The sequence below is a fragment of the Camarhynchus parvulus genome, chromosome 1 (genome assembly GCF_901933205.1).
Source record: "Camarhynchus parvulus chromosome 1, STF_HiC, whole genome shotgun sequence".
Classification (NCBI taxonomy): domain Eukaryota; kingdom Metazoa; phylum Chordata; class Aves; order Passeriformes; family Thraupidae; genus Camarhynchus; species Camarhynchus parvulus.
Window position 1 is genome coordinate 17,091,037 of NC_044571.1, and position 26,463 is coordinate 17,117,499.

The 26,463-nt window shown below is 36.9% G+C and overlaps 1 protein-coding gene across 1 annotated transcript in view; it reads left to right on the top strand.

Annotated features, from left to right (window-relative positions):
* Positions 1-26,463, top strand: part of CTPS2 (CTP synthase 2) — a 59,237-nt gene that overhangs the window by 572 nt on the left and 32,202 nt on the right. Inside the window, exons 2-13 of the mRNA XM_030953017.1 lie at positions 1,129-1,334; positions 2,672-2,842; positions 3,161-3,261; positions 5,042-5,158; positions 5,833-5,916; positions 8,418-8,498; positions 9,836-9,987; positions 10,237-10,369; positions 12,376-12,464; positions 13,253-13,347; positions 14,165-14,227; positions 14,851-14,894. Coding sequence (XP_030808877.1) covers positions 1,151-1,334; positions 2,672-2,842; positions 3,161-3,261; positions 5,042-5,158; positions 5,833-5,916; positions 8,418-8,498; positions 9,836-9,987; positions 10,237-10,369; positions 12,376-12,464; positions 13,253-13,347; positions 14,165-14,227; positions 14,851-14,894 — 1,314 coding nt within the window. The 5' untranslated portion in view covers positions 1,129-1,150. The remainder of the gene's footprint in view (positions 1-1,128; positions 1,335-2,671; positions 2,843-3,160; positions 3,262-5,041; positions 5,159-5,832; positions 5,917-8,417; positions 8,499-9,835; positions 9,988-10,236; positions 10,370-12,375; positions 12,465-13,252; positions 13,348-14,164; positions 14,228-14,850; positions 14,895-26,463) is intronic.

Genomic DNA, 26,463 nt, shown 5'->3' on the forward strand with positions numbered 1-26,463 from the left:
ACAGCAAAATTTTCATTTTGGCTTCTGTAAGCAAGATCTAAGGATTCTAAAGTGTCATGTACTCAAGATCTATACCGTTGTTGAAATTATCCCCCCTGTTTTCCTGAAAAGAGCTTTGAAAATGGCTTAGATGTTTATGATGTTAGTGTTGACAGCTAAGTTGTCTGAGTTTTGAAGTAATAGCCTGAAACAGAGGTAGTAGGGTCCAAGTCTTAAAGTCTTTGCTATTAAAAGAATTACATATTAAAATTAAATTGCAGGGAAAAGTTAATCCCTGGTGTTCCTTTTTCTCCTGAGTTAAATGCATTTAATGGTTATCATTGTCTTTTCAATCATATCGACAAGCAAATAGTTTATTAATTCCTCTTACCAGAAATGTAAGAGCATTGATAGGATGCCTTGTTACATTCCTGAACTCAGTCTCCTGAAGATCCAGGCCTTATTTATATTACTTTAGTATCATTAAGAAGAATTAAAATGTTCATTGGGTATCTACTGCTTCATACCAGCAGCTGAAGTACCACACTGCTTTGGTTTATACTAAGGGCTGTTATATCAAATGCTGTTGCATGTTGTTTTGGGTGAATTGGGTATTTAAGTAAGGAAAGATTTTCTTGGCCCTAGAGTTCTTGCTTTATGGTGAGCTGTGCTGTCACTGTACAGAAATTGGTCAGTGCTTAGCCTCCACAGTGGCCTGAATGGAATGTGAATTTGTTTACAGATGAGATACATGTCATCCTGTCTCAGATGGATGGGGTGGAAAAATGCAGCTTGTAGCTGATCAACACTGGTGCCTTTGTTTGCTAAAATGTATAAATAGTAAAAAGTTTTGTAGTACTTTTGTGCATTTGCCACCCAGCACCCCTTTCTATCTAGAAACATAAATTAATACCTCAGCTCTGTGTGTTGATTAGCCTCATCAGGGCCTAGGATAGGGACAAGATAGGTGTTTATCTTACATATTGGTGTATAACCTGGGAGAGGTGAGTCCTGCTCCCAGGTTCCAGAATGGTCATTTTTATTATATGTTGCAGAAGGTCATTTCAATTTAGATTCTTTGCAGATTGAGTCTGTGATCTTCCCAGACATGAATGTACATTCGTCAGATGTGCATCTTGGTTGTTTTAGATTTCCAGCTCAAGGTCTGTGCATGTGTGCTGATTTTCCAATGAAGTACATCCTGGTAACTGGTGGTGTCATCTCGGGCATTGGCAAAGGGATCATTGCAAGCAGCATTGGCACCATCCTGAAATCATGTGGTCTACGTGTCACTGCAATCAAAATTGATCCTTACATAAACATAGATGCTGGAACCTTTTCACCATATGAACATGGTATGAAGATAAGTGCTGTTCCCTTTCACATAAATATTTGTATTTACAATAATGTGTTCTGGTTTTATTTTTTAAAAACCAATAGTATGGTGTTTACAAGTTGTTTTATCATTATTTTGAAAGTTTATTGCTTACTCTGTGTTCTCAAGGACACTGCTCTAAGAAACAAAAACCTGTGTTTTTGAAGATACTATTATGAGCAGATGCATCTTTTCTCAAAAATACCACTTCACTGGGAAAATCCTAGGTGTAAGACTTGTTCAGTTAATGCTATCCTCAGTTCAGCTTGATTAAAAACCCCTTTTAAATAGTGCTATGAAACTTACTTGTAACTTTAAATCCTTAAGAATTACTTGAGAATGCTGTTCTCTGGGTGTTAGGGCCTTCTAGTAAGTGCCTCCATGAGACTTACCTTAAGTTCTCATTTTAGTAAAAAAAAATCTATTCAAAAACATTAATGAAGCTTAGAGAACCTAAGTTCATTGAAGTGGTGTGTTGTACTTTGGTGGGATATACATTTCTATAGTCCATTTTTTTCCCCTGCATTAGTCATGTAACTTGTTTTGCCATTGATTTATTTATTGGGTCATGGCAAAGTATTTACAGTTTTTTCTGAAGAGCTTTCCAGCCTTACCTCAGGATCTAGTAACTCGAGTTCTGGGAGAAGTTGACTAGGTTCAGAATTTAGAGATTCTTTAGAGGGCTGATAAAAGTGTGAACCTGAAGGGTATTTTAAGTGAATTTTTCAGGGTCAGAAATAACCCTTGTTGTGGGCATGGATGAAACAACCGACTCAGAAATGGTGATTACGCTTGAAGAAGCATTTTTCTTCATCATAACTTTGCTTCTGATCGAAGCCTCAATCTTTAAAATAGATCCAATCAACAAAAATTTATAGTGAAACACTTTGAACGTGTATAATAATTCATGCTTACAAAAGCATAGTTTTTCTCTCCTGCCAGTAAATGAATATTTTATTTGTTGCTGATTTATGATTCCTAGAGGTTGTTTTCTTCCAGTGAAGGATTACTCTGCTGTTGAAATGCTGGTTAAATATTTATGTTGCTTAAATATTTTGGCAATGTAATTTACATTTTATTTACAAAACTATATGTATTTGAGGGATGGACATTAGATGTAAAACTGACTTGGATATTAAGTTGTACAGAATGACAATGCAGATTGGGTTGCATTATGGACTTTATTGATCTGTTGTTGTCATGCATAATTTAATTTTTTTTCTTCTATTTTAAGATGTCTATGGAATTCCTGCTGCGTGTTTCATAATTTCTGATTATTTTGTTGTTTTTCTGTCTGTTTTTGCTTTCTTTTTTCAGGTGAAGTTTTTGTATTGAATGATGGTGGAGAAGTTGACTTAGATTTGGGAAATTATGAGAGATTTTTGGACATAAGCCTCTATAAAGATAACAATATCACCACTGGAAAGATATATCAGCATGTCATTAATAAAGAAAGACATGGTGATTATCTGGGAAAAACTGTTCAAGGTAATATTTTTAATTTTGCATTTTTTGTAATTTTAATTTTTCATTTTTGTATTTTTTTAATTTTAGTCCATTCAGTCTTCACAAAAGAAGGGATCAGCTAGAACAGGTTGCTTCTTGCTCCACCACCTTCCTCCTTTCTCCCTTCCAAAAGATATGGGCATATTCCTGTAATGTTTGGCTTCTGGGCTAAGGAAAGGAGAACCAAAGGACCTAGTAGCTTCTTCTTGGCTTTCTGTTCACTTTACCCCTTTTGCATGCAAAAATTAGTGTATGGGCCCAAAGTAAGCTGTGCTTGCCTTCTTTGGTTTTGTTTTGTAGTTGTTCCACACATTACTGATGCAGTTCAGGAATGGGTAATGAATCAGGCAAAAGTTCCTGTGGATGATGACAAAAAAGAGCCACAAATCTGTGTAATTGAGGCAAGTATAGAACCTTTTAGGTTGTTTATCTACAGTGACCACAATGAGCTTGTTTGCTTTCTCTTTGCTCCTTACTGTAAAGAGGTCAGACTGAAGTTTTATGGAGAGCAAAAATTCAAAAACACTTTCAATGTTCTTTGGTTTGGTCTGAAAGGGACAGGCATGGTCTTATCTCTACAACTTCCATTTACTTGACTAAATCCACTCTAAAATACAGCTGAAATTGAGCTTCTTAAGAGTTCATTAACTTAAAGAATTACAGCAGTTACTGTAATGTGAACTGTCTATTCCAGATCCAGATGTTTGACTGAGGCTTTATACTGTTAATAGTACTGAGAAAACTTGTGCAATACCTGAAATCTCCTGCGGACAGTAGGAGAGCCTTTAACATTGCAGCTTCCATAGAACTTCAAATGTTTATCTTGTTGCTTGTGGTCATGCTTAAAGGAATATGTTTAAACAATGTGTAAGTTTGTGTCCCACTCTCTGATGTTATCTTTGGTGGCAACTTTGTTAATTACTTAACCCGCTGATGTTCTGCCCAATGGAAACAAGGAGTTTGACCCACCCTTAGTAGAGTACTGAGACAGCTGGATGAAAGCCAGTAATTGCTAGTAGTACTATTACAGCAGAAAATAATGAAAAAAAGATTATAGTTGAGAATTTGACAGAAGATGTCACAGATTTATTGCCAGAAGTGACCACTGCAAACAATAGTACCATAAACTTTGTGACCCAGCAGCAGAATTACTCAGTGTTTCTTATGCAGAAGAATCTGCCTTGATTGAGATGCACTTACCAGTATACTTATAGATCTTTTTATGATGTTCACAGTAGGAGTCAAATATTTAATTTAAAACAAATATGAAAAAGTAAATACAAAAGTTGCACAAAAACATTAATGAGTGATGGTCATATCAGTCCTTTAAGTACAGGGTTTTTTTCAGGTTTTTTGTGTTTTGGTTTGGAGGGTTTTTTTTGTTTGTTTTTGTTACATTTATACCTCCAGCCTGACAAAATTAATTTTCTTTAGTACTCTAAAAATAATTGTAACATTTTTCCATTGTAAAATCCTGAAGGAGTTAGACTAGATGTGTGTGATGTACAAATGTAGTTGTCAGTTTTTCTGGTACTGGACAAACAGAAATATGTAATTCTATCGAAAACCACTTGGTGGCACAAAAAGATCATTCTAAAATACAACTATTTCATCAGACTTGTGCGTAAAGCTGCTTTATCCAGTGCTTAGTTTGCTCCCTGTGTCCTTGAAAGGCATCTGATTTCTGTCTTTATAAATAAATTTCAGCATGGATTTAGTCTTGCATTTTGGTTTGGTAATAAACAATTATTGATGTTGGAAAGCCGTGATAATACTGAGAAATGTCTGTCTCTGGTTAATCACAAGTATTTTTTAATCTGACAGGAAATAAAGTTTTCCTATACAAAAACCTTTGCATCAGCTCAACTATTGATTACTGGTTCACCACTTTGAAGGCAGTGTGAAGCATGTATTATGCAACAGCACCACACATCTTCCCATGGGAAGCTTGTGTATTTGGTGGAAAGTGAACATAACAAAACTGGAAAATTGTTTAATGTTTTCCACAAGAAACAAACCGTGCAGAGTAGATGAAACCACTTTGTAGCGTATCTTTGCAAATTTCAATTGTCAGGGTTTTTTTTTTCAGATAAAAGTTTCAGAAAACATCTTGAAATACATGAGACTTTTTTTCTTTTGTTTTTGATTTCTGCCACTCTGACATATCCATTTCCTTTTCAGCTCGGTGGAACCATTGGAGATATTGAAGGAATGCCATTTGTTGAAGCGTTTAGACAGTTTCAGTTCAAAGCAAAAAGAGAGAACTTCTGTAATATCCATGTTAGCCTAGTACCACAGGTAAGTTATTATAATTAATAATATAAATTTTACTCTATAATGGCTTTATATTTGTTCACTTGTCTCATTAACCCTTTCATGCTGGAGTCAAGTCAAGACCAGGACTGAAAGTGTTTTTTCATTTGAACTCTAAACTTTGCTTCACTACTCACTGGGGATATTTTGGTAAGCAAAGGTTTGTAATAATGATAGATTTCACCTTCTACAGACAAAAAGATAATTACCAACTACAGCTGTGGATTAGATGATTGAACAGCAATTGGTAGTATCAATTCTGTGTATTTGAGAACAGAATTATTTATTACATGTGAATATTTCAAAAACAGTCACTGGAGGCTTTGTGCTGTGTTGGACATTCTCCATTTTTTAGCCAAATCCAACTTTTGGAATATTCTTCTTCTTCTGTCCAAACCAGTTATATGGAAATTTTTCTCTGAAAACAAAAACAACAAAATAAACTTGACCTGAATTGGAACCCTGTGGTTTCATCAGAGTATTTCATATACAAGTATTAACAGTGGTGTAATTTCTCTTTCTGGCATATTTTGGCTCTCTTTGGATATGTTTATTTCCTGCAAATATTATTACTTGCAATGAATTTTGTCTTTTAATCTGTAACTGCTTTGTTAGCAAATATTAATTGCTATTTGAGCTTTCAAAATGTGCCTTTTCAGCCTAATGCTACTGGTGAACAGAAGACAAAACCAACACAGAACAGCGTTCGAGCACTGAGGGGTCTAGGCTTGTCTCCAGATTTGGTGAGTCAATAAATAAAGATTTTTATTTATAGGTCATATGGAAGTATCCTTGCATAACTTGTGTTCAAAGAATAACCATAGTCTCTCAGGAGAGATGAGAATTTTAGAAGAAATGCAAAATATGTGCTGCATAGCTCCACTAAAGCCACAGGAAGTCAAATTAGTCAAAATCACTCTAAGCTTACCTAATTCAACTAACTTCTTGCAATATCTTGGGACTGTAGCTAGGTTCTTCTAAAGGCATATTTTTTACAAAAAGAATTCTTCATTGCTAAAAATAATTGAAATCTCAATTCACTTTGTAGAAAGACCTAGAATGTTTCTGTCTTGTAGCATTCAGATTTTTTTTTGCATTATTAAGAAGAAGCAATGTGTATATCCTCAAAAAAGAAAAATTATTTATAAGATAGTCACACAACTAAATTTTGTGTTGTGCTTCTTTCTGTTTTTTTTTGAGCTCTTTCATTTTATATTTATGAATGAATTTTTTTTTAACTACAAAACCAATGGATTTGGAAATAGGGTGTGTGTAAGACGTGTTTGGTGTGAAGTGGCTGTGACATGATAATCGTAACCAGCTTGTGGAAGGAAGGACTTTTATTAATGTAATGCTGTACTGGGTTCCAAGTTTCAGGGCCTAATCTCCAAAATCCCTCTTGAAGTGCTAATTGCATAGGAAAGTTGCCTGTTCTTTTTGAAGGCCTTTAAGGCAATTGCCAGGGCCTGACTTCTCCCTCCCCTCCAAAAAATTATTTTCTTTAAAAAGCCTTTTAAGTGGGTGTGTGTAATAAAAGGAGAACAAACACAGTGACTGTCTTGCATCTTGGGTTCTTGCCTGGGGCAGTTCTGGGCCTGCCAGGAGCACAGTATCATTTTTATTTTTTGACTGCTGCTGTTGACACCTTAAGCAGGGACAGCTCTCACTTCAGGTGCAACCTCTTGGGGCCCTCATAAAGTTCCTTGAGTGCTACTTCAGGACAGTATTTAAATGGCTGCTGACTGGGCCAGGCAGCACATGTGGCAGCTCCTACAGCTGAGCCTGTTCCATCCAGTTCTGAATCCCTGCTGCCTCCCTGCGTGCTCCAGGCATACCTGGGGGGGCTGCCCAGCTCTGTGTGCCCCAGCCTCTCTGTTCCGAGTGCCAAATGGACACTGTGCTGTGGCTGCAGAGATCCTGTGCTCTGATGCAGCACTTTGAGTGTGCACTTGTCAGAGCTGCCCTGTTGGATTCAATTGTTCCTCATCTTCTGTGTGTTATGTTCCTTTGCAGTGCATCTCTCCCATTTTTATTGTCGCTTTGCTATTTTTGTGCTGGCTCTGATGTTTTTGATTTCTGTGTCTGCATTAACTTTAAATTTGTGTCCATGAGATGGATGATAGGTTTCAAAGTGGGTTTACTCATGTGCTTGTACTATCAAGGTTTATAAATTATACCTTGAGCTTCAAACTGTACCAAACTTTACAAATGAATTGTGCTTAAGTGAATAGAATGTACAATTTGTTTCCCAATTATATTTTGATCTAAAAGCACACTAATTTTCCCTTATACTTGGCATTTTTTTCTGCTTCTAGAATTACTTCTAAGGTTAGAGTAAGTTAATTAGACTTCATCAGTATCAATGTAGCTAAGCTGCATTAGCAAGGTGATCAAAGGACAGCTACAAGCTTCTGAACAAAAGGGCTTGATGAATGAAATAGTTGCATTTGCTTGAAAGATGGGGAAGGTAATGAACTAGCCTTGTAAGAGGACCATCCTACTTTTTGTTATGCTTTCAGGTTTCAAAATAACTGAAGGGAGTAGACTGAGTAATCAGTAGGCACTTTGCTAGAGCAGTTCTGCATTTTGATCTAGTTGCCTGGAGTTACATAATGCACAAAAAGACCCTTTCCAATAAGCACCAAAGCATATAATTATTTTTTCAATTGGTTAAAAATTATCAATATTTTCTAAAATTACTGGGGTTTAAATGTATCAGTGAAATATTAGGACCAGTAAAAACTCCATACAATTATGAATTAGTTTTCTCTTCTTTGGCCTCATTTTTGTCATGATGTCTAAATTAAGAAGATGCTGAAATACTGAAATACTCATGCATGTAAGCTAAGTATTGTTTCTTTCAATTTAGATCTGATCTTATTGATTACAGTATTTCTTTTGATTCAGCATATTCGTTATTATAGAGTTGCTAGACTTGAGGCAAAGAGTATTACAATAGTAGCTGCAAGAGAGAATAATGTGAGGAAGGAATATTACAGAGAATGCCAATGAACGATGAATGAAAATTGGTCAGTATGGGCAGGTGATGGATTTGCTTCTGCCTTGCTAGTAGACATTTGTGAGCTCTGATATATCCTAGAACTCCAAAAGGGGGGGAAGAGTCAAAAAAGGCACATTTGTTTGTGCTCTGCTTCCAAAAGAGATGAATTCCACTATGAAATATTGAGGATCTTCTATTGGTTTGCCTAGTAAATATTTGAAGTTTTTCATTGTCTTGTGACAGATAGTCTGCAGAAGTGCAAAACCTATAGAGATGGCTGTGAAGGAAAAGATTTCCATGTTTTGTCATGTGGAGCCTGAGCAGGTCTGTACTTCAATATTACATGTGGGAAAGTATACAAATATTTCTGTGTATTTCTGTTTTCAACTTCTGACTGCTCCATTCATATGTGATTGTTTTTATAATTTTTATCTTGCTGTTATGGATGATATAGCATTTTCAGAACATCAGGAGTATATATGTTAAGTTTTATGTCAGACAGTCATGAATAATTTAAATGCATGTTGAGTAAAAGCTAGAAAAAATAGATTTTGAGTGCATGGTTAGTTGTTATACATAGCATGAAACCATGGCTGGTTTTACTGATTATTTATTATTTATTATTATGTATTTATTGCCCATAAATCATCTCAGGTGATTACAATAATGGATGAACAAAGTGTGGCTAAAGCTAGGTGATTTGCTTATGTCCGCAGATGGTCACAGCCACATGAACACTCTTACTGTGATTATATGTAATAGGCTATTTATGCCCTTAAGCATGCATCTACTGTGTAGTTATATATTCTCCTATAATTCATGTGTGGTTTTTCCCCCAATAGTTTACAATTAATTGCTATTCAAATATTACTTTTGATTGATTCACTGCTCTTTAAATATTTTTGCAAGTAAGAGCATTTTACTTTACAATGTACAATGTACTGTATAATGCTGAAGGTACAACAGATTCAGATTGAATGGGCACACAGAGAGGCACGGGGCAGCACATGTATGTACAAAGTTTGTGATGAGTAGAAGCAGCTCGAGGGTAACAAAGAGAGTACCCTTAACTGTTCATGTCTTGAGAACAGTTGTGCTCAGGATTCTGAGCTCTGTGATCTCAGGTAAATCAAGCACAATCACCTTAATTGCTGTCAGCTTGGATGCAGTTTATAAATGTGTTCTGAAGAAAAAGGTCCTTAGATGGACTGTACTCAGTAATTACATAGCCTAGTTCACTAACAACATACTTTTAGGAGACTTGGTCACAACTAAATTGGGTCTGTTTTGTTAGGTTTAATTTGTTTTCTTGCTTTCATGCTTAATACTCCTCAAGCTTGTGAGAGGGAAGGAAGGAACTGCTAGCAACCATGAGTGTTTGTGGGGCCAGATGTTTGCATTAAAACTGATGCATTGATAGGCTTGACAAGCCTGTATGATGGTGTGAAGTAAAACACATTTTTACTTTTTGAGTAACTTTTTTCTTCTAGATATAATGAAACCGTAAATATTAGCTGTGCTGTCCTGCTCATTCAAAAGGAAGGTATTTAAAAACCAGAATGTGTGTAGAATAAAAAATGCAGGTTGTATCCAAAAGTAGAATGAATGTTTCCTATGAAAAATTTACACAAGTTTTTTATGTTCTGCCTTTTTTTTGTTAGGTGATATTTATTCATGATGTTTCTTCTACTTACCGAGTACCAATCCTATTGGAAGAGCAAGGCATCATTAAGTATTTTAAACAGAGGTTAAATTTACCTATTGATGACCAGCCAAGTGATCTTCTAATGAAGTGGAAGAAAATGGCTTGCAGGTATTCTACCTCCTGCTGTTTTCTCTAGAAGTGCTGTAATTCAAGGTCGGTTTTGGCTGTTATGAAGTCACCAAACTGGACTGACTGAGTTAGTGCTGATAGACACCTGTGAATGGTCTGGGTTTAAAACCACTGGCAGTTTGGAAATTTTAGGAGATGTTTTGTGGAGTTAAAGAAAAACCAAACACTGTTAAAATGGGGTTTTTTGGTGCAATTTGGTGTAGTAACTGAAGAACTTGTTTTTGTCAGATACGAAAGGCTGCTGAAGGTGTGTTCCATAGCTCTCGTGGGCAAGTACACAAAGCTAAGTGACTGCTATGCATCTGTTTTCAAAGCTCTGGAACACTCTGCACTGGCAATTAATTACAAACTGGATTTAATGGTGAGCATTCTGGCTTTTGCTTTCAGGAATACTTTGATTCTACTGTTGTATCATTCTGTGGTAACTACTAGTTCCCATCATGTGTGGCAGTTTTATTCATGTGAAAACTAGAAAATGAATCATGCAGATAAATGCAGACTGGACAAGCATCTCATTTTTTAAAAGAAATGTTTACAGATTTAATTATTTTATTTGGAACTAAACTTACCTGAAGTTACCCAAAACTGGATCTGATGAAAAAGCAGACTTGATCTGCAAATTTGTATTTACTACCATAGTTAGATTTCACTTGTTTTCATGGCACAAAATTTTATGGTGAACTTGGCAGTCCTGGGTTAACAGGAATCAATGATCTTAGACATTCTTTCCAACCTAATTATTTTATGACTAGAAAAGGGCAAATTTACCAATCTTAAAAAAAAAAAAGAAAAGGCAAAAATTAGGATTTGGGGAAATGGCAACTGGTCAGCCTTTTCTTGTTCCCTGGGAAGAGTATTAGCTAACAGTCTAAAAAAGTTGTTTCTGTGTGCATGAAGAAAGGAGAAAATGGGAACAGCGAGAATTGATCCCTGGAGATTTTTAGATCCTTACTGGACATGATCCTAAGCAGCCTGCTCTAATTTGACTTGCTTTGAGCAGGGAGTGGGGCTTGAGACTTCCCAATGTCCTTTCTGCCCTACATGATTTGTCACTGTAGGGTTTCGTACTGACATCTGCAGAGGGGAAAATTTTTATGATATGAAAAATAGCTGCAAATGCACAGCAAGCTTCATGTGCTGCTGGTCTTCATTTTGGTGGGGCTTCTGCATTAACAAACATGAAAACTGATGGTTGCTGAGCTCCAGTGCAGTGTTGCAATGTTAACAGACACAGTTCCCACTGTACTTAACTGCATGTCCAAATCTCTTTTTACTGTTTATGCCCAAAGGCTGTCAGTATAATCCCATACTGTGAAGGAGCTGCTTAATCTGAATGACAAAATGTTGATGCTTCTTTAACTGACAAATGTTGCTTCTTAATATGTTTGGCAAGGAAAATACAGTTAACTCCAACTATCATTAGTTTCTCTTTCCAACCTTGCAGTATCACAATGTCTTTTTAGCTGGTTGTGTAATATTCTTCTAGTATAGAATAGCAACATTCAAAAGTAGTTATTTTTCTGTTGTATTTTTGATGCCTTCTGGAATGTGGAAAAAATAGAAAATATTTGCTAGAAAGCAGTCTTGTCTGGGAAACTTTCAGCAATCTCCTTGTCAGTTGCCTTTCTCTGCACACAGGTGAGTTCTGCCATTTCAGATGATCTCATTTTTATGGAGGATGGACTCTACATCAGAATGTGGTTAATTATGTTAATCTGAGAAAAAGGCTGACAGAACCCAGAATCAAACTCTGATCTTTTGTGTCCCCAGTGCAGTACATTGTGCCCTCACTTCACTCTAGCAGTGCATCAGGACCTGTGTTTTTTAATGACACTAGATTCTAATGCAGTATTTCCACTAGGGCACAGATAATGATTCTTTCTCTCTTTCTACTCAAGAGTCCCCAGGAACACCTTTCTCGCAGACAATGCAGATTTTTCCAGTCTTATAAAAAGATTGGACAAGCTGTGGCACCCAAAAGCCAGGCAAGGAAACATCCTGGCCACATCCCATTGGGATGGCAGGATAAGGTCAGCACCACTCCTTGTTTGGCCCTGGTTGCCCTAGGAAGGTAACCTGGGTTCAGAGTTGCAAAGCATTCTAGTTAATCTGCTTGCCTGGAGGGTGCCAAACAGGGCTATAGGCAGACATAGCTCCTGAGCTGTGTGCAAAGAAAAGGGCACAGATTGCTGCAGTTCGAGCAAACACTTGATCTTGAAAGCAAATGCCGGGTCTTCAGTTGTTACAGGTTGATTGGCAAATTCACTTGAAACTCTTAATAATTTCTCTTAGTATTTGATCATGAAACTGTCTGCTGCTTGTTCTGTGGAAGAAGAGACCATTTCATTGCATGTTTTTCTTTACTAGTACATAGATTCAACAGAACTTGAACGTTCTATGGAAGCAGAGAACTCAGTGAAATATCACCAGGCATGGCACAAACTGTGCAAAGCAGAGTAAGTGACATTGGGCATTCTGTATCCCAAATGCAGACTATGATATTTATTTCATGTGATGAAGAATGAATGAATAAATCAATATGAAATGAACAAATGAATGAATAAATCAAATAATTTCTCAATGCATCCAGACTTTTTTTACTTATGTGAAAGGATAAATTGAAGGGGTGGTGAAAAACTTCAGCAGATTGAAGTATCAACATATATCCTCGAAGTCTGCTTAATCTCTTTAGACAAATTTCAGGTTTTTTTGGTTGTTGGTTTAGGGTTTTGATTTTTTTGTCGTTTTGCTTTATTGGATATCCTTTCTTTACAGTGAGCTCAGTTGTCAAAATTTTTTTGTTGTCAACATGCAGCATAGTGAAAGGTGCTTGTAAATGCACACTGGAAATGTCTTTGTTAAGAATCATTGCTAGGATTTCAATTTGTATTTTTAAAGTGATGTTGTTTCTTGTCTAGGTGCATTTAGTTTTTTTGGTATTAGAAGATCTAAACTTTGGGTGTTAGGATTTTAAATACTGAATATATAGCTAGTTGATTTGAGCAATATTTATTTAAGCAGTGGGAATTTCACTGTGATGTGAAGTGTGATATTAGTCAGATGAGAATTGGGGTAGATAGATGAAACAAATCTTCAAATTTAATGTCTTTGAATGTTCAAATAAAACATGCCTTTCATGAATTGTGCTTGTTTAGTCATAAGTTCAAGAGTCTTCAAGTTGTGTGGATTCCTCTGCTGGCTTGATTCTACATGTATATTCTTTTATATATGGCTGTCATTACAGTGGCATTCTGGTCCCAGGAGGTTTTGGAATTAGGGGAACAGAAGGCAAACTCCAAGCTATCTCCTGGGCAAGAACGAAGAAAAAACCTTTTCTTGGTAAGATCATTAGAATGAGAAATTACTGTGTTTAGGAGATGTATGGCGAGGTAATTGATTTGATGAAAAAAAGACAAACCCCCACATTTGAGAAGGGTCCTGTCTTAGGGAAGTATGTGTGAAGTTGGGACTATCTGCCATGTAAAGAATCCCCAGGAGCATAGTCTTGTACCACATCTGCTGTATGAGGAAGGGAAAAATAAACAATCCCTTCTGCAAAGGTTTAATTTACATGTACAAAAGTGGAGAGTCTTTGCTTCTCATTGTAATTATATCACTATTGTTCTCTTTATTTAACAGTATGCAGAAAACATAGATGTCTTTGGACCACTTTTGCTATATTAAACGGTTTTTTTTGATTTACTGGTATATGTTATTACAGTAAAGTCCAAAGACATCATCTGGCCTATAAGCTAAGTGCTGTTTGTGTAAGTGCCTCCGAGGCTTTGCTTCCCACCCCACATTTCTTACTTTTAAGTGTCTGAGTAGTTGCCAAAGCAAAGTTTGAATCTGGATATACCCAGGCTTTCAGCTTCTGTTTGTCTTTGCAGTAATTATTGGTAAAATTGATGAGAGGAATAAAATATCTTTGAAAGGGCTTAAAGTGCATAATTGTGTCACATGTATTTATAATGTGCCAAGTTTGAAGTGTGGGTTTTACATTGAGCAGCCACTTTTGGTTTAGGTTTTTGTAAGTCTGTGTATATGCAATGAATACCAAGATTTCAAAGCAGTCAAGCTTAAGACTGCACAGCAAGTACTTAGTCAGTCCTACTCTTTGGCCTGGAAATTGTGGAGCTTTTGTTTTCTCTTCTAGGAGTTTGCCTGGGAATGCAGTTAGCAGTTGTGGAATTCGCAAGAAACTGTTTGAATTGGGAAGGTGAGCTCAGTAGGCTGGTGTGAATATGATTTATTTAGAGCAATTTTTATTCTCTGTGTGAAATGTATGTCTATTATTAGAACTGTTTACAGATCCTGTGGTTGTTAGATACTTAGCTCTTGCAGCAGGATCATTTTCAGCTAAGTACCCTGTGCTACCTCTCTGTGCAAGGGAGTAAGAACTCTTTGTTATGTGCATTGTTTGAAATCTGCTTTTTGATCTAAAGAGTGTAGAAGAAAGTGTGCTTAGAGTTCACCTCTGTAGTCTCTTCCTGAAGTGTGCTGGTGGTGAGAAGTAAAAGTGAGAAGTGGTTTTCTCACTTGCCTTCCTTAGCCAGAGTGGCCAAATAAGAACCATTCAGTAGTAGTATGAAGAGATTTAACTTATCAATCAATTTCTAATACTAAGAGCTGAGAGGAAAGTGTTTTGGAAAGCAGGAAAGGGAATTTATGTGGCTGAGGTCATAGGCTTCCTATGATTACTTCAAAAGTGGTGCAGGATGCATTTCAACTCATGAGATTGTAACATAAATGTAGACAAGCCCTGAAATGCCACAGAGCTGTTATGAGTTTGTAGTGCATGTAGAGCAAATGTACTGTGTTTACTTTGAACTTCTGTTCCAGATGCAAATTCTACAGAATTTGACCCAGACACAAAAAACCCAGTTGTAAGTATTGTTTTTCCCTGCATGTGTTTTGTGAACATACATCTTTCTTAAAAAGGGAGTTTACTCTGTGTTAGTTAAAATCTATCTATATTTCTATGTGGTAGGACATGAGGTAGTATCTGTTGTCCTTACTCAGTATTGTTTAGAAAGGTATTTTCTTTTGATAGTCTCTTGCCATTGCCTGTTTGCTGCTGTGAATTGCCTTAGCTTTAATTTTGTAATTTTTCTAATGGTTTCCTTGTGTGTAAACTCATGCTGGGAGTAGACAACAATTATCAAATTGGCTTTACTAGGGAATAAAATATAAAAGGGAGTTGAAATGTGTAGCACAAGCTATTACCAAAATAAATATTTGTATGACAAGATAAGGATTAAATGGAAATGGGCTGAAAAATTCTTATATTTCTTATATATATAGTATAAATAACCACTACACCCATCCTCCCCATGCATCTTACAGTCCTTCTTTAGACAAAAATGTCAATGCCCCAGATATGGCAGGGCTCTCTGCATCATATGCCGATGATAGCATTTTAGAGTGGATTTCACCACATTATTAATGCAGTAAAACTTATAAGTGATCAGGGAAAGGGGGTTTTTAAGAAAATGAAAAAGAACAGAAGTAAATATGAAAAATAAAGCAGTATCTTGGTGTGAAATGTAAACATTTGCTCTAGTGACAAATTAAGTGGGTTGCTCACAGTGACCTACTGTTTCTGTATGATTTTTCTTCAAAAGAATTTTGTTGGGATTTGCAAGTAAAACATACTTTTTCACATCTGCTTAGTCTGAAATGTGCAAATAAGAGGGTTTTTAGAGCATTTGCTCCATTTGTCAAAGTTGCTTGTTTGCATAGGAAAGATAATCTAGTCTGAAGGTAATCTAGTCTGAATTTCTGAGGGTAAATTAAAGACCTTCAGAGTTTCAGGGTGAGACTTGCTGCTAGAATTTGGTGGTATTTGGAGAAGTCTCCAGGTGAGTGAAGGGAAACTTTTGGCATCAAATTTGTGGCCTTACCATAGTTAGAGGTCTCTTCCTTTCTCCTTGACTATGTGCAAAAATGTACTCTTTCACTGCAGGGGGCAATTTCATAAAAGCAATGTGTTGTAAAATATGGAAGATGTTGAAAGCTTACTGTAGAATTTTAGGTTGTAAGAAGATAGAGCACAGAAGACTGATTCTGGGGCATCCTTATTTCTAGAGCTTTTTGACTGTCAGTTTTATTTAATGATATTTATTTAATTTGAATGTCAGTTTTATTTAATGGTGTTTAACTGGGTGATCTGCAGTTTACATTCAAGGGCAAGTAAGGTAGATTGTTAAAGAGAAAATTATGTGTACATAAAGTTAAGAAAATAATGGAGTGAATGTGTCATAGAAGATTAATACATTGTTTATGATGGAAGTGTTATCATTGCAGTATGTATAATGGATATTCTGTTTTTCTAAACTGCATTAAGGTTCTGAGATTGGTTATTGACAGTCATATTTCAGCATCTTAATCTGATCTTTGACACTTCAGTTCTGGACAAGAAACAGATGTAAATCATTCCAAGTGGGAGATTTGCACTACCAATAATTACAGCCGCTAAATAATCCGCCTTAGCAGAGTCCATCTTGTGCTGAAAGCTGTTTAGATATTCTATATAATCAATAAAAACAGTTGGAAGAGAAGCAGATTACTGACCTGTCAAACTGATGTAGATGTTTCATTATCCAAGAAAGTTAATTGGAGTATATCAGTGCTGATAATATCTTGTGATGCCACTGTGCGCTAACTTAGGACTGAAGCAGTGTACTTTTCTTTTGGTTTCCCCTCCTTTGAAAACAGAAGAGGGAGAAGAAAGTTACTGGTGAGGCACTAGTTACATTTCCTTTTATTTTTTAAAAAAGAGATAGAACTTGACGGGTAGCTTGGCAGGGGAACTGAGGGGCATCATAAAAGATGCAGCTACTTGCATTGCTTCTTAATTTGCTAAGCATTCAGGTACTCAGAACTGTACTACTAAAGTTGATAGTTTCATCTAAAGTACTTTGAAAATATTTTGGTCTCTTTTGTTTCTCTTTGTTGGCTGCATCTATGAAAATTTGAACCTTTTTGCTGCAAATAAAAACTACAATTTTCAAGTAGTCCTGTAACTCAGTATTACACAGAATCACAGAATCATTTAGGTTGGAAAAGACCTGCAAAATCAAGTCCAACCTTAAACCAAATACTGCCTTGTCACCTGGACCATGGCCCTAAATACCACGTACTTCTGTGTCTTGAACATCTGCAGAGATGATGACCTCACCACATCCCTGGCTGGCCCATTCCAATGCTTAGCAACCCTTTCAGAGAAGAAGTTAGTCCTGATTTCCAGCCTGAACCTCCCATGGCACAGCTTGAGGCCCTTTCCTGTCATCCTCTTGCTGGCTGCCTGGGAGAATCGCCTGGTACCCATCTGTGCTGTCGGGCAGCTGTAGAGATTGATGGGGTCACCCCTGATCCTCCCTTTCTCCTGGCTAAACCCCAGCCTCCTCAACAGCTCCATGTCAGACTTGTGCTCCAGACCCTTCTTCAGGTCTGTTGCCATTTTCTGGACATACTCCAGCACCTCCATGCCCTTTTGCCCAGGGCAGCTTTCCAGCCACTCTTCCCCAAGCCTGGAGCATTTATCTCCCTCATTGCCCTACCTCAGCAGAGCAATGAGGGAGGTAAATAAGCTCTGAGCACAGCCCAAGTTCTTGGTTGATTATTTGCAGGTCAAGTTCCCAGTATATATTTTTAAGCTTTCTGCTTTACTTGCTAGCATTTTTGAAAAATAATGATAGGTAAATTTTTAGTATTCTTTGCAGGAGGATAGCTGTTCAGAAAGGTCATGTATTTACTTGAGTGTAGAGCTTGGTATGAATTTTCTCATGCAAATAGTAATTTCACAAATAACTCCTTTAAAGAGAAACTGTATGGTCTGAACTGCTAGTGAACTGGATTCACTGGATGGATGAAGAGTTATTTGTTTTGTTCCATTTCTCTCATCTTCCTCTACTATTAAACTTAGCTTTTTTTTTTTTTTTAATGATCCTTTTAATTATGTTCTTTATCAGTTTTGTTGCAACTGCATCTAATACTGATTGGGAAGAACAAAAAAAACTTTCTGGAAATAATTTTCCTTTTTTTTCTTTGATTTACAAAAGCTAATTTTAATTGTGATCATTGTTCTTCATGAACAATTACACCTTGTATAGGATCATGAACCTAATCTTACTGCACTGGTTAAAATAACTGCATTTTCTATATACTCAAGAAATTGTGCAGAAGTATTTTTTGCCAGTAGGTGACACTCTTAAAACATGTTAATTTCCTAGTGCCTATGTTTCCTATTCAGGATGTCAGTAACCTGAATGAATTCCAAAATTTTTAAGGTTGTCTAAGAGATGAAAAGGAATGTATGTCTCACACATGCAAAAAGCATGTCCTAAAATTCTGTGATTGTACTTAGGTATGTGTGTAAAGTTGCTAGTGGAGCTTGGTTAACATAATGTGCATGTGGTGTATTTACTTTTTAAATCAAAGCATATCATTAATTTAAAATATTTTTGTAAACCAGGAAAAAAGTAATACATACGATTTTCTTTCTTCCAAGAAATAACACATTTCAACAACTAAAGGGGTTTTGTAAAAGAATGGCCTGGGAGCATGCTAGGACAATCATATGTTGTTTAAACATCATATTTTTTAAGGCTTCTATTCATGCATCACTGGTGTGGAGTACTTTATTCCTCATTTCATCGAGGGGAAATTCAGGGCTAGGATCCACAGTAGTGTGGGATCTTGAATGCACTTCACAGGCTTTGCAATTAAGCCAAGTCTTTAAGTCCTTAAGTAACTTGAGAGATCTATGTGATTTATCAATATAATGGATGATGTTGGTGTTAAAATTCCGTCCAAAATTCCAAGTTCTCTAATAGGATTAGTCCCTAATCCACTGATTACTTGTCTTCAAAATATCCATTCTTCATATTTCACTTTCACTAATTTCTTCTTGAAGTAAATAATAATTCCCATGAAAACACATCTGTTACAGGAATCATGCAATGAAAAGATTAAGACTGCACCAAATAAAGCTAATGAACTTTAACTGCAACAACAGTCACTCAGTTTATATATATGCTTGTATGTTCCCATTCACAGAGTCATAACAAAAAAAGTATGTACTTATGTAAATATAATTTAAAATGAGCATCTAATGTTGCAGTTATCATACTTGGCATTGCTACATTGCTATTGAAAATAAGTACTTAATTTTTGATAATTTGATCTGCTTGTTTTATGAAGTGTCATCTTTTGTGAATGATGAAACTGAACTGTGAGGAGGATTGGATAGTGTACTCTAGGAAATGCTCCTCAAATGGAATGCTGCACCTTTCTTTTTGTGTGGTTTAGAAGCTGTGTGATTTGAATTTCTCTAGAGGTCCAAATAATAGCCCAGGTAGAGCAGGATTTGTTAAATAACACCTCAAATGTAGCATGAAATAGAAACAGTAGTTCTGAACTAGTTGGAAGGCATTTTAGCTGGAATGTGTGGCTGGTGACTGTGGATGAAACACAATACAAACATGCTTTCTTTTCTGTTAAATCTTTATTCCATATGCTTTAAAATAATAACAAATCTGTGGGTTTAGATGTACATGTCATGTAAACAAATGCCAGGCTCTTCTTCAAAGCAGTGATACTCGTCCTTGCAGATGCCTCACTGTCCTGTACTAGTTATCTTTTTTACAATCATCATAAACTCATCAAAGCTGACAGATCCATCCTTATTTTTGTCCAACGATTTAATTATGTTATCAAGTGAGAATTGATCCTGTTTTTATAAGACAAGAATTAAAGAAAAAAAAAGAGAATGAAATTATTAGATCACCATGAGCATTTTTCTATGAAGCATGTTGCCAAGAAATGATGCAGTCAATAACAGTCAGTGTTACTTGAAGGTGTTACTGGTGGTGTTGTATTTACTGGTTTGACTGGTTAAACTAGCAGGACAGTGTCTGCTGTTGCCTGCCAAAAACGTTAACAAAGATGTATAAACCTTTGAGAAAGATGAAGTATTACTCAGATGGATTACTTCAGTCTTTGGGGTAAATTTGGAATCTGGGAAATGGAGCAGGTGAAATAGCTGCAGCAGGTGCATAATCACTTGTAAAAGTTAATATGCATATGACCTACTCCTTTATCAGACACTGAATTGGGCCCTGTATGCATGTTTTGAAAAAATGTTGCTACTTTCTTTGTGCTTTGGGCCAGGATCTGAGGGTGTCTTTCCCTCCTTTTTCTCCCTCCTTGGTAGGAATACTGTATTCACTGTTAAAAACATCTTGCTACTGTAATACATTTAGTTTAGATTATTATCTTCTTTTTTTTTGTTGTGTCTGGTAAGAGTACATGTAGCATCCTGATGCAGTGAATATTCTGATAACAACCCTGATCAGGCTAATTAAATAATACAAACCAAATTTGGAGTTATAATTTAAATTCATAAAATGTTTTCTTTTGTTCATACCATGTATCTCTGCATGTTTTATAATGACCTGTTATGTTTTGATATTGATTTATTATGGTGCCGTAAATATTTGGAAACAGACTTGTTGCTTGAAAAGGTCCAGACAGAAAACATCAATATTGCTTTTTCTGAACAGTTCCATTTCCATATATCTGGGAAAATGTGTATGATGCTGAATTGTCTTCAGTGTTATAGAAAGCATTACATTTCTGAATTTGCCATCACATTTCTGTTAATTTTTGATTAACAGAATCAAAATCAATTTCTAAACTGTCTTTTAGGGGAAAGAAAAAAAACCCTTTGTGTTTTATTGGGTTTTTTGGGGATTCTGTTGTTAATAAGCCATCTCATGTTAATTGAAATGACTAAATTGGATTACTGTAGTTCTCAAAATACTGTTTTTCAACAGGAGTGCCACTTATTTCAGACCTTCAGCAAAAATTGCTTTTGTGAGATATCCAAAACACAGTATTTAAAGATTAGTCTAGCAGAAAAATCTAAATTGAGTCCTAATGCAATTCAGGAAAGATTTGGCAGAGAATATATATAAAATCAGAACAGAGATTTTTTTCCAGCTACAGCAAATGGGTATTTCTCTCTCTATCTCTTTACTTGGCATCGTTCTGGAATGGCAAAACTTCTTTTATTTTGTGATGGTGGTAATTTAACCTAGATAGAAATTGGCTGAAGTCTCTTGCTTTTAAATGTGTTCCACTGTTTTACTTAGTTTATAGATTTTTTTCTATATATTTTATAGATTCAGGATTAATTATTTAGATTGAAATGAAAAATATTTTATAAGATTCAGGTACAATATTTCAGGTGAAATACAGCTCACATTAAAAAAAAACAAACCCAAACAGAGCAGCTCTTAGATTTTTTTTTGCATTTGATTTCATAGGACTTTGTTATAAACTCTATGCTCAAATATCTGTTCGAAGCTACTGTTACCAATGTAAATGAAGTTTTATAAGCCAAACCTTATTTAAGAATTATTGATTTAATGAAACCATTTGGACACAGTAATCTGCCCTGAACATCATTGCCTGTATTTCCTTTTTCTCATGCATTCTATAGAAGCACAGTGAATATAATGAGAGTGAAACTTACCTTCAAGTACTGTGCAAATTGATTCTGAAGTAGACTCTTCAGCCCACCAATGGACAGGGCACTGGTGCTGCCCTCCTGTAAAGCATACTGGGTAAAATACTTCAGAAGGTTTTCGTTGAGTAAATGTTCCATGTTTCTCAGATGTTGTCTTGAAGAATAACTGCAAACAAAACAGACAGTAACAATCACAATTTGAAATATATCTGACACTCTCTTCATTGTTTAATTAACCATTTAATGAGCAATACTTAACCTAGATGAAGAGTTGGGTTTTTTCCCTGTAAAATTGATAAACTTTCCCAAGAAAGGAAATTGTCTAAGTTAAGTTTAAGGGTTTGAAAGACCCAATATATTTAGGTTATGCTTACCTCACTCAGAACTTGGAGCTTTCAGATGTCCAGCAGTGAGAGTCTCAGATTGGGACAGCCTTTATAGTTGCATGCTCCACCTTAATTATGAAACTAGCATGTGTCATTGAGTCAGTGCACTAGTTATTGTGTTTTCAGTAGTCAAAGGAATAGGACACTTTAGCAGTAGAAATGAGTAATATTTTTTTATCTCTGAAATATGTCATCATCCTCCACTGCACTTGATGTATATTTACGTGGTCTTTATAGGTGATACTAGAGAGGTTTCCTTGCTTGAATTTGTGTATTCTTCACTTCAAGATGAACTACACTCAGAGAAGTGTGAAAAAGCCTCCTATGGCAATGTGTATAGCATTTGTTATTATAGTGGCCTTTTGGAAAATGGCAAATATAAGAGTTTTTTAAACATATCCAGATATGTAAATAAAATATTAAGAAGCTACTTGCTCTTTGTGTGAGTAGTTAATCACACTTCTCCACATTTTGTGCTATTTCTTAGCACAGGAAAAAGATTAAGTTCCTTTGGAATAAAAATTTGGTTGCTAGTGTTAAGAAACAAAACATTGCATGATGTGAATGGTAAAAAATGGAAGTGTTCTAAATGAGGAAGTTGAATGTGAGGTTCTGAAAAACAGTCCCTTCTTGGGTACGCCTTTATAGCTGACTATTGTGTTCTGCAGGTTCTGAATGTTCCATTCTGAAAGTTCCAATGGTTTTATCATGTTCCATTGATGGTCTGTGGGACATCCTGGAGCTGATAATCAGCCTGTGGTTGATGCTTCACGACCCAACACTGTTAATTTTGCAACTGCTGAGTTGCTGGCTCTGGCTGTGGTTTCTTCTTGTGGTTTCTAATCTGCCTGCTGTCTGTTGTAATTTTTTTTTGAGCTTGGCTTCAGGCCCACTGACTAGATTTTTCACCCTGTCCATCACTTCTTCAGAATCAGTTGTCATTTCATCATTTATAACTCTAAACAATGAGCTTTGTGGTTCTGTAGGAGATGGATGGGGCAGAAGGGATGTTTTTGGAACTGCAGATGTATGGGTGTAGGATTCCATAACAGGTAAGTAGGAGGTTTCCTGAGAAAACCAGGCAAACTTTGGTAGGTGAATGTAGATATACACCTTGCATTAGCAGCCCATTTGAATGTGCTTGCACTCACTTCCAAGTGTCAGGAGAGTATTAGAAGAGTCCCTAGAGATCATATAGCTAATTATTTCCTTTTCCCTGGAGTGGGGTCATCAATATTTATACTGGATGTCTGCTCAACTTATTCTTAAGTGCCTTAAATAGCGAGGAACCTACAGCCTCCTTATCCGGTCCATTCCTTTTGGGTTTTGTTAGAGTGTATTACTGTGTGTCCACAAGCCTTACTGCACTTAAGCCCTGTGATTCTCCTGTCTCTGCAGATAGGCAGAACAGACATCTTCCTTCTTAAAATGGCCTTTGACATCAGTGAAATTCCCTGTCTTCCTTTTTTTTTTTTAATTCAGAAATCTTTGCTAGTTTAGTCTTCCTTTGTGAGTCCTGCTACTTAGATCTAGTAATTTCTTCTTGACTTTCTTCAGTTGTTTCCCATTCTGCTTGAGATGCCATGTCCAAAGTTGTGCCACTTGTTCACCTCTCTGGGTGCTCATGGTGTTGCACATTTAAATAGTTCCAGAGGCATTTGGTTGATGTGGACAAACTCTGTGCTATTTTACAGGGAGATGCCAGCTACAGGGTTTTAACAATGGAAGACTTGTCAAATTTCTTGACACCTAATTTCAAGATTGTGGAGAGGACAAATACAGTGATTTAAAATTCAGTGCAAAAGCCTGGCATTGGCTTGGAATTTACATAACTGGGGCAAGGCATCCCCCAGTACCTGCCCAGTCCAGCTGAGGGACAAAGCTGGAAATGCACTTTCTCCTATGCTTGCTTTTTGGCTCTACAGAAATTCAGGAGCTGCTGCTGTCTATACTAACAGAACCTCTCCTGCTGCTATGGGATATGGGAGTAGCAGTGCAAGCAAGCATAGAGCTTGTGGCCTGGAATGCATTGGATGGGTTAGGGTGAGTCCCATACACCAAACTGGGGCATGAACTCCATGGTTGTTCATGACAATAAGATAATCATAAGTCCTTTTGTCTTCTTTTTCTTTCTGCCAACAAAATGAAAAATAAATATCTGCTTCTTTCTCCTTTCATCCTCTTTTCCACCTTGGTAGGTGGTCAAATTTTAGTAGTATTGTGTGACTGGGTAATCTGCTAAGGCTTCAGTTCCCCACCTGCTAATTCCTCCCTGCAGCTCCTGTCTGGTGGCCTCACCATCCTTACTGCTTTATCTCTTTTGGAAGCAGTGTTGGGAAGCTGGTATGCCTGATCTGAATTGTTGACATTTCAGTATTTACAAGATTTGTTTTAAGTATTCAAATGACTTCTCTTTGTACCTAAGGCACCTCCTGGAGTACAAAACGTAGTAGTAAGATGCTTAGTGGTATGGAAAAGATGCATTTCGAGGGATCACAACTCGGAATTCAGCACATTAGCCTTGTTAATTTGCTAAGGGTTCATTAAAGAACACCACCTAATTGCAAAATAGCATAACCAGTTTTACTGAAACATCTTCCTGGGAAAGTGAGAGACCAATGTCTGGAAATGTGGGTGATTTCCTCAAGAGTTGTGTGCCAAATCTGGGGATGAATCCAGTGTCCTCAGATCAGCTCTGTTCACAAGGCACTGCTATCTGTGAGGCTATTTAAATGAGATTGGCAGAACTGTGATTTGCAGTTTGATCTCCTGACTCTTTGTCCTCCTCCAGTATTTTGTATGGCATCTCTGAACTCTGGAATCAGCCACAGAACTCAGTTTGACAGGCCCCAGTACGCTGTCTTTTCCAGAAGGGTCTTTGTAGGACTTAAGTGCTATTCTGAAATACATCCATCTTACCCAGCACAGCCCAGCAATGGCAGAATGATATCCAGGTGTAAGGAATTGCCCACTAATAATCTGAGCAAAAGTAGGGGAATAATATGTTACTGTTGCTGCCCTGATGATGTGTAGCTAGCAGAGAGCAGCATTTATCTGGACTAAAGAACAGCACTCGGAACTTTGATGTCTGTGCGAGCTGAATTCCAGTGTAGAAGCAGCGATCCAACTTTGGTTCCAGGGCCTTGCTGCTCTTTCTTGCAGGTATGGAAATATATAATTCCTGCAGTTTCTGACATAATTCAGTTGGGTCTGCCCTGGTCTAGAGAAGTCATTGTAAGCACAGTATCCTTTTGGAACTGACATTTTAATTTTAGCTTAGATACAAAGCCATTAGCAAAAAGAGGACTAACTTGGTGATGTCTTGTAAGGTTGTTTAGGGATGAACATTGCATGTCCCTGTGGTGGCTGTATGTCTTTTTCTTTCAGTGTGTGCAGATTCAGTATTCACTCAAAACTGGCTACTGGTGAATATTTCCCTAATAAACTGCTTTGTTGGCATATTTGGAGCAAGCAGTTCCAGTCACATTGGAAAGTAAGGGAGCACAAGCTGCAGGGATGGCTGAAGTCTGGGCGCCACCAAAGTGGTAGGAGGGGTGAAGTTTACAGCATCACAGTCATGTGCATTTAATGATGGATTCAGTGGGATGGTAATCCAGGTGTTGTCTCTTTTGCCCTTGTCACATCCTTCCTGCCACCACGATGGCTGAATGTTATGTGATTCTGTGCTCTTTGTTTACCTTAAGGTGATGGACAATAGAGTGGGTTGGTCTGCAAGTGGGTTTCTATGCCATTCATTGACACTGTTGGAAGGGACAGGGCACCCTCCACAGGGGTGGGGCTGTCACCTGAGGGCAGTGACTATCTCAAATCATCCTGTTTAATCCCCTGGTGATGGGTTAACGCCCTAACCCTCCAGTATTTTTCCACCTTCTTTGGTATATTTTTTTGTAGCAGCACCAGGCTCACTTGTATGTAAGCCCAGCTACTTAAAGCAATTTCAGGGATCTCCTTGAGGCTTACTTTACAGCCTAGCCAGAGTATCGAAATGTCTGCTGTCAAAGTGAAGTTTGCTGCAATGGAGAACATACCCTTGTGGATGTTGAGCACTTGAAAAGAAAGAGCAGGAAGTGGCTTTGTGCTTAGTGTTCACTTATTTCTACTTACATAGTGCTTGTGCATCATATCAGGCTTACAGACATCCATCACTAGATCAAAGAAAGCCCTTTGTTAACTTTGCTTAGTTTTTGTAGCAGAGAAAGATGGGAGATGTGGGAGAAAAATGATGGGACAATTAAAGTAATTTGGGGTGGACTGGGGACTCTCTGGAGTCCTATCTGATTTGCAAAGAAATCTTGCAAGGTGTCAAGTTTTGATTTCTTATTGAGTAAAAAAGCAGAGCATAATTTTTGTAGAACCAGTGCTGGTATAAAGAATGTATGTGTGTCTGTTCCTGTGTAAATTACCAATCCCCATGCTGCATCTGAAGTTAAATATGGGATATGTTGTGCTGTAGATAATTTGCAAATAATGAAATCCATGGAGATGTAGATGTCTGCTGCTACCATGGTGTGTGTT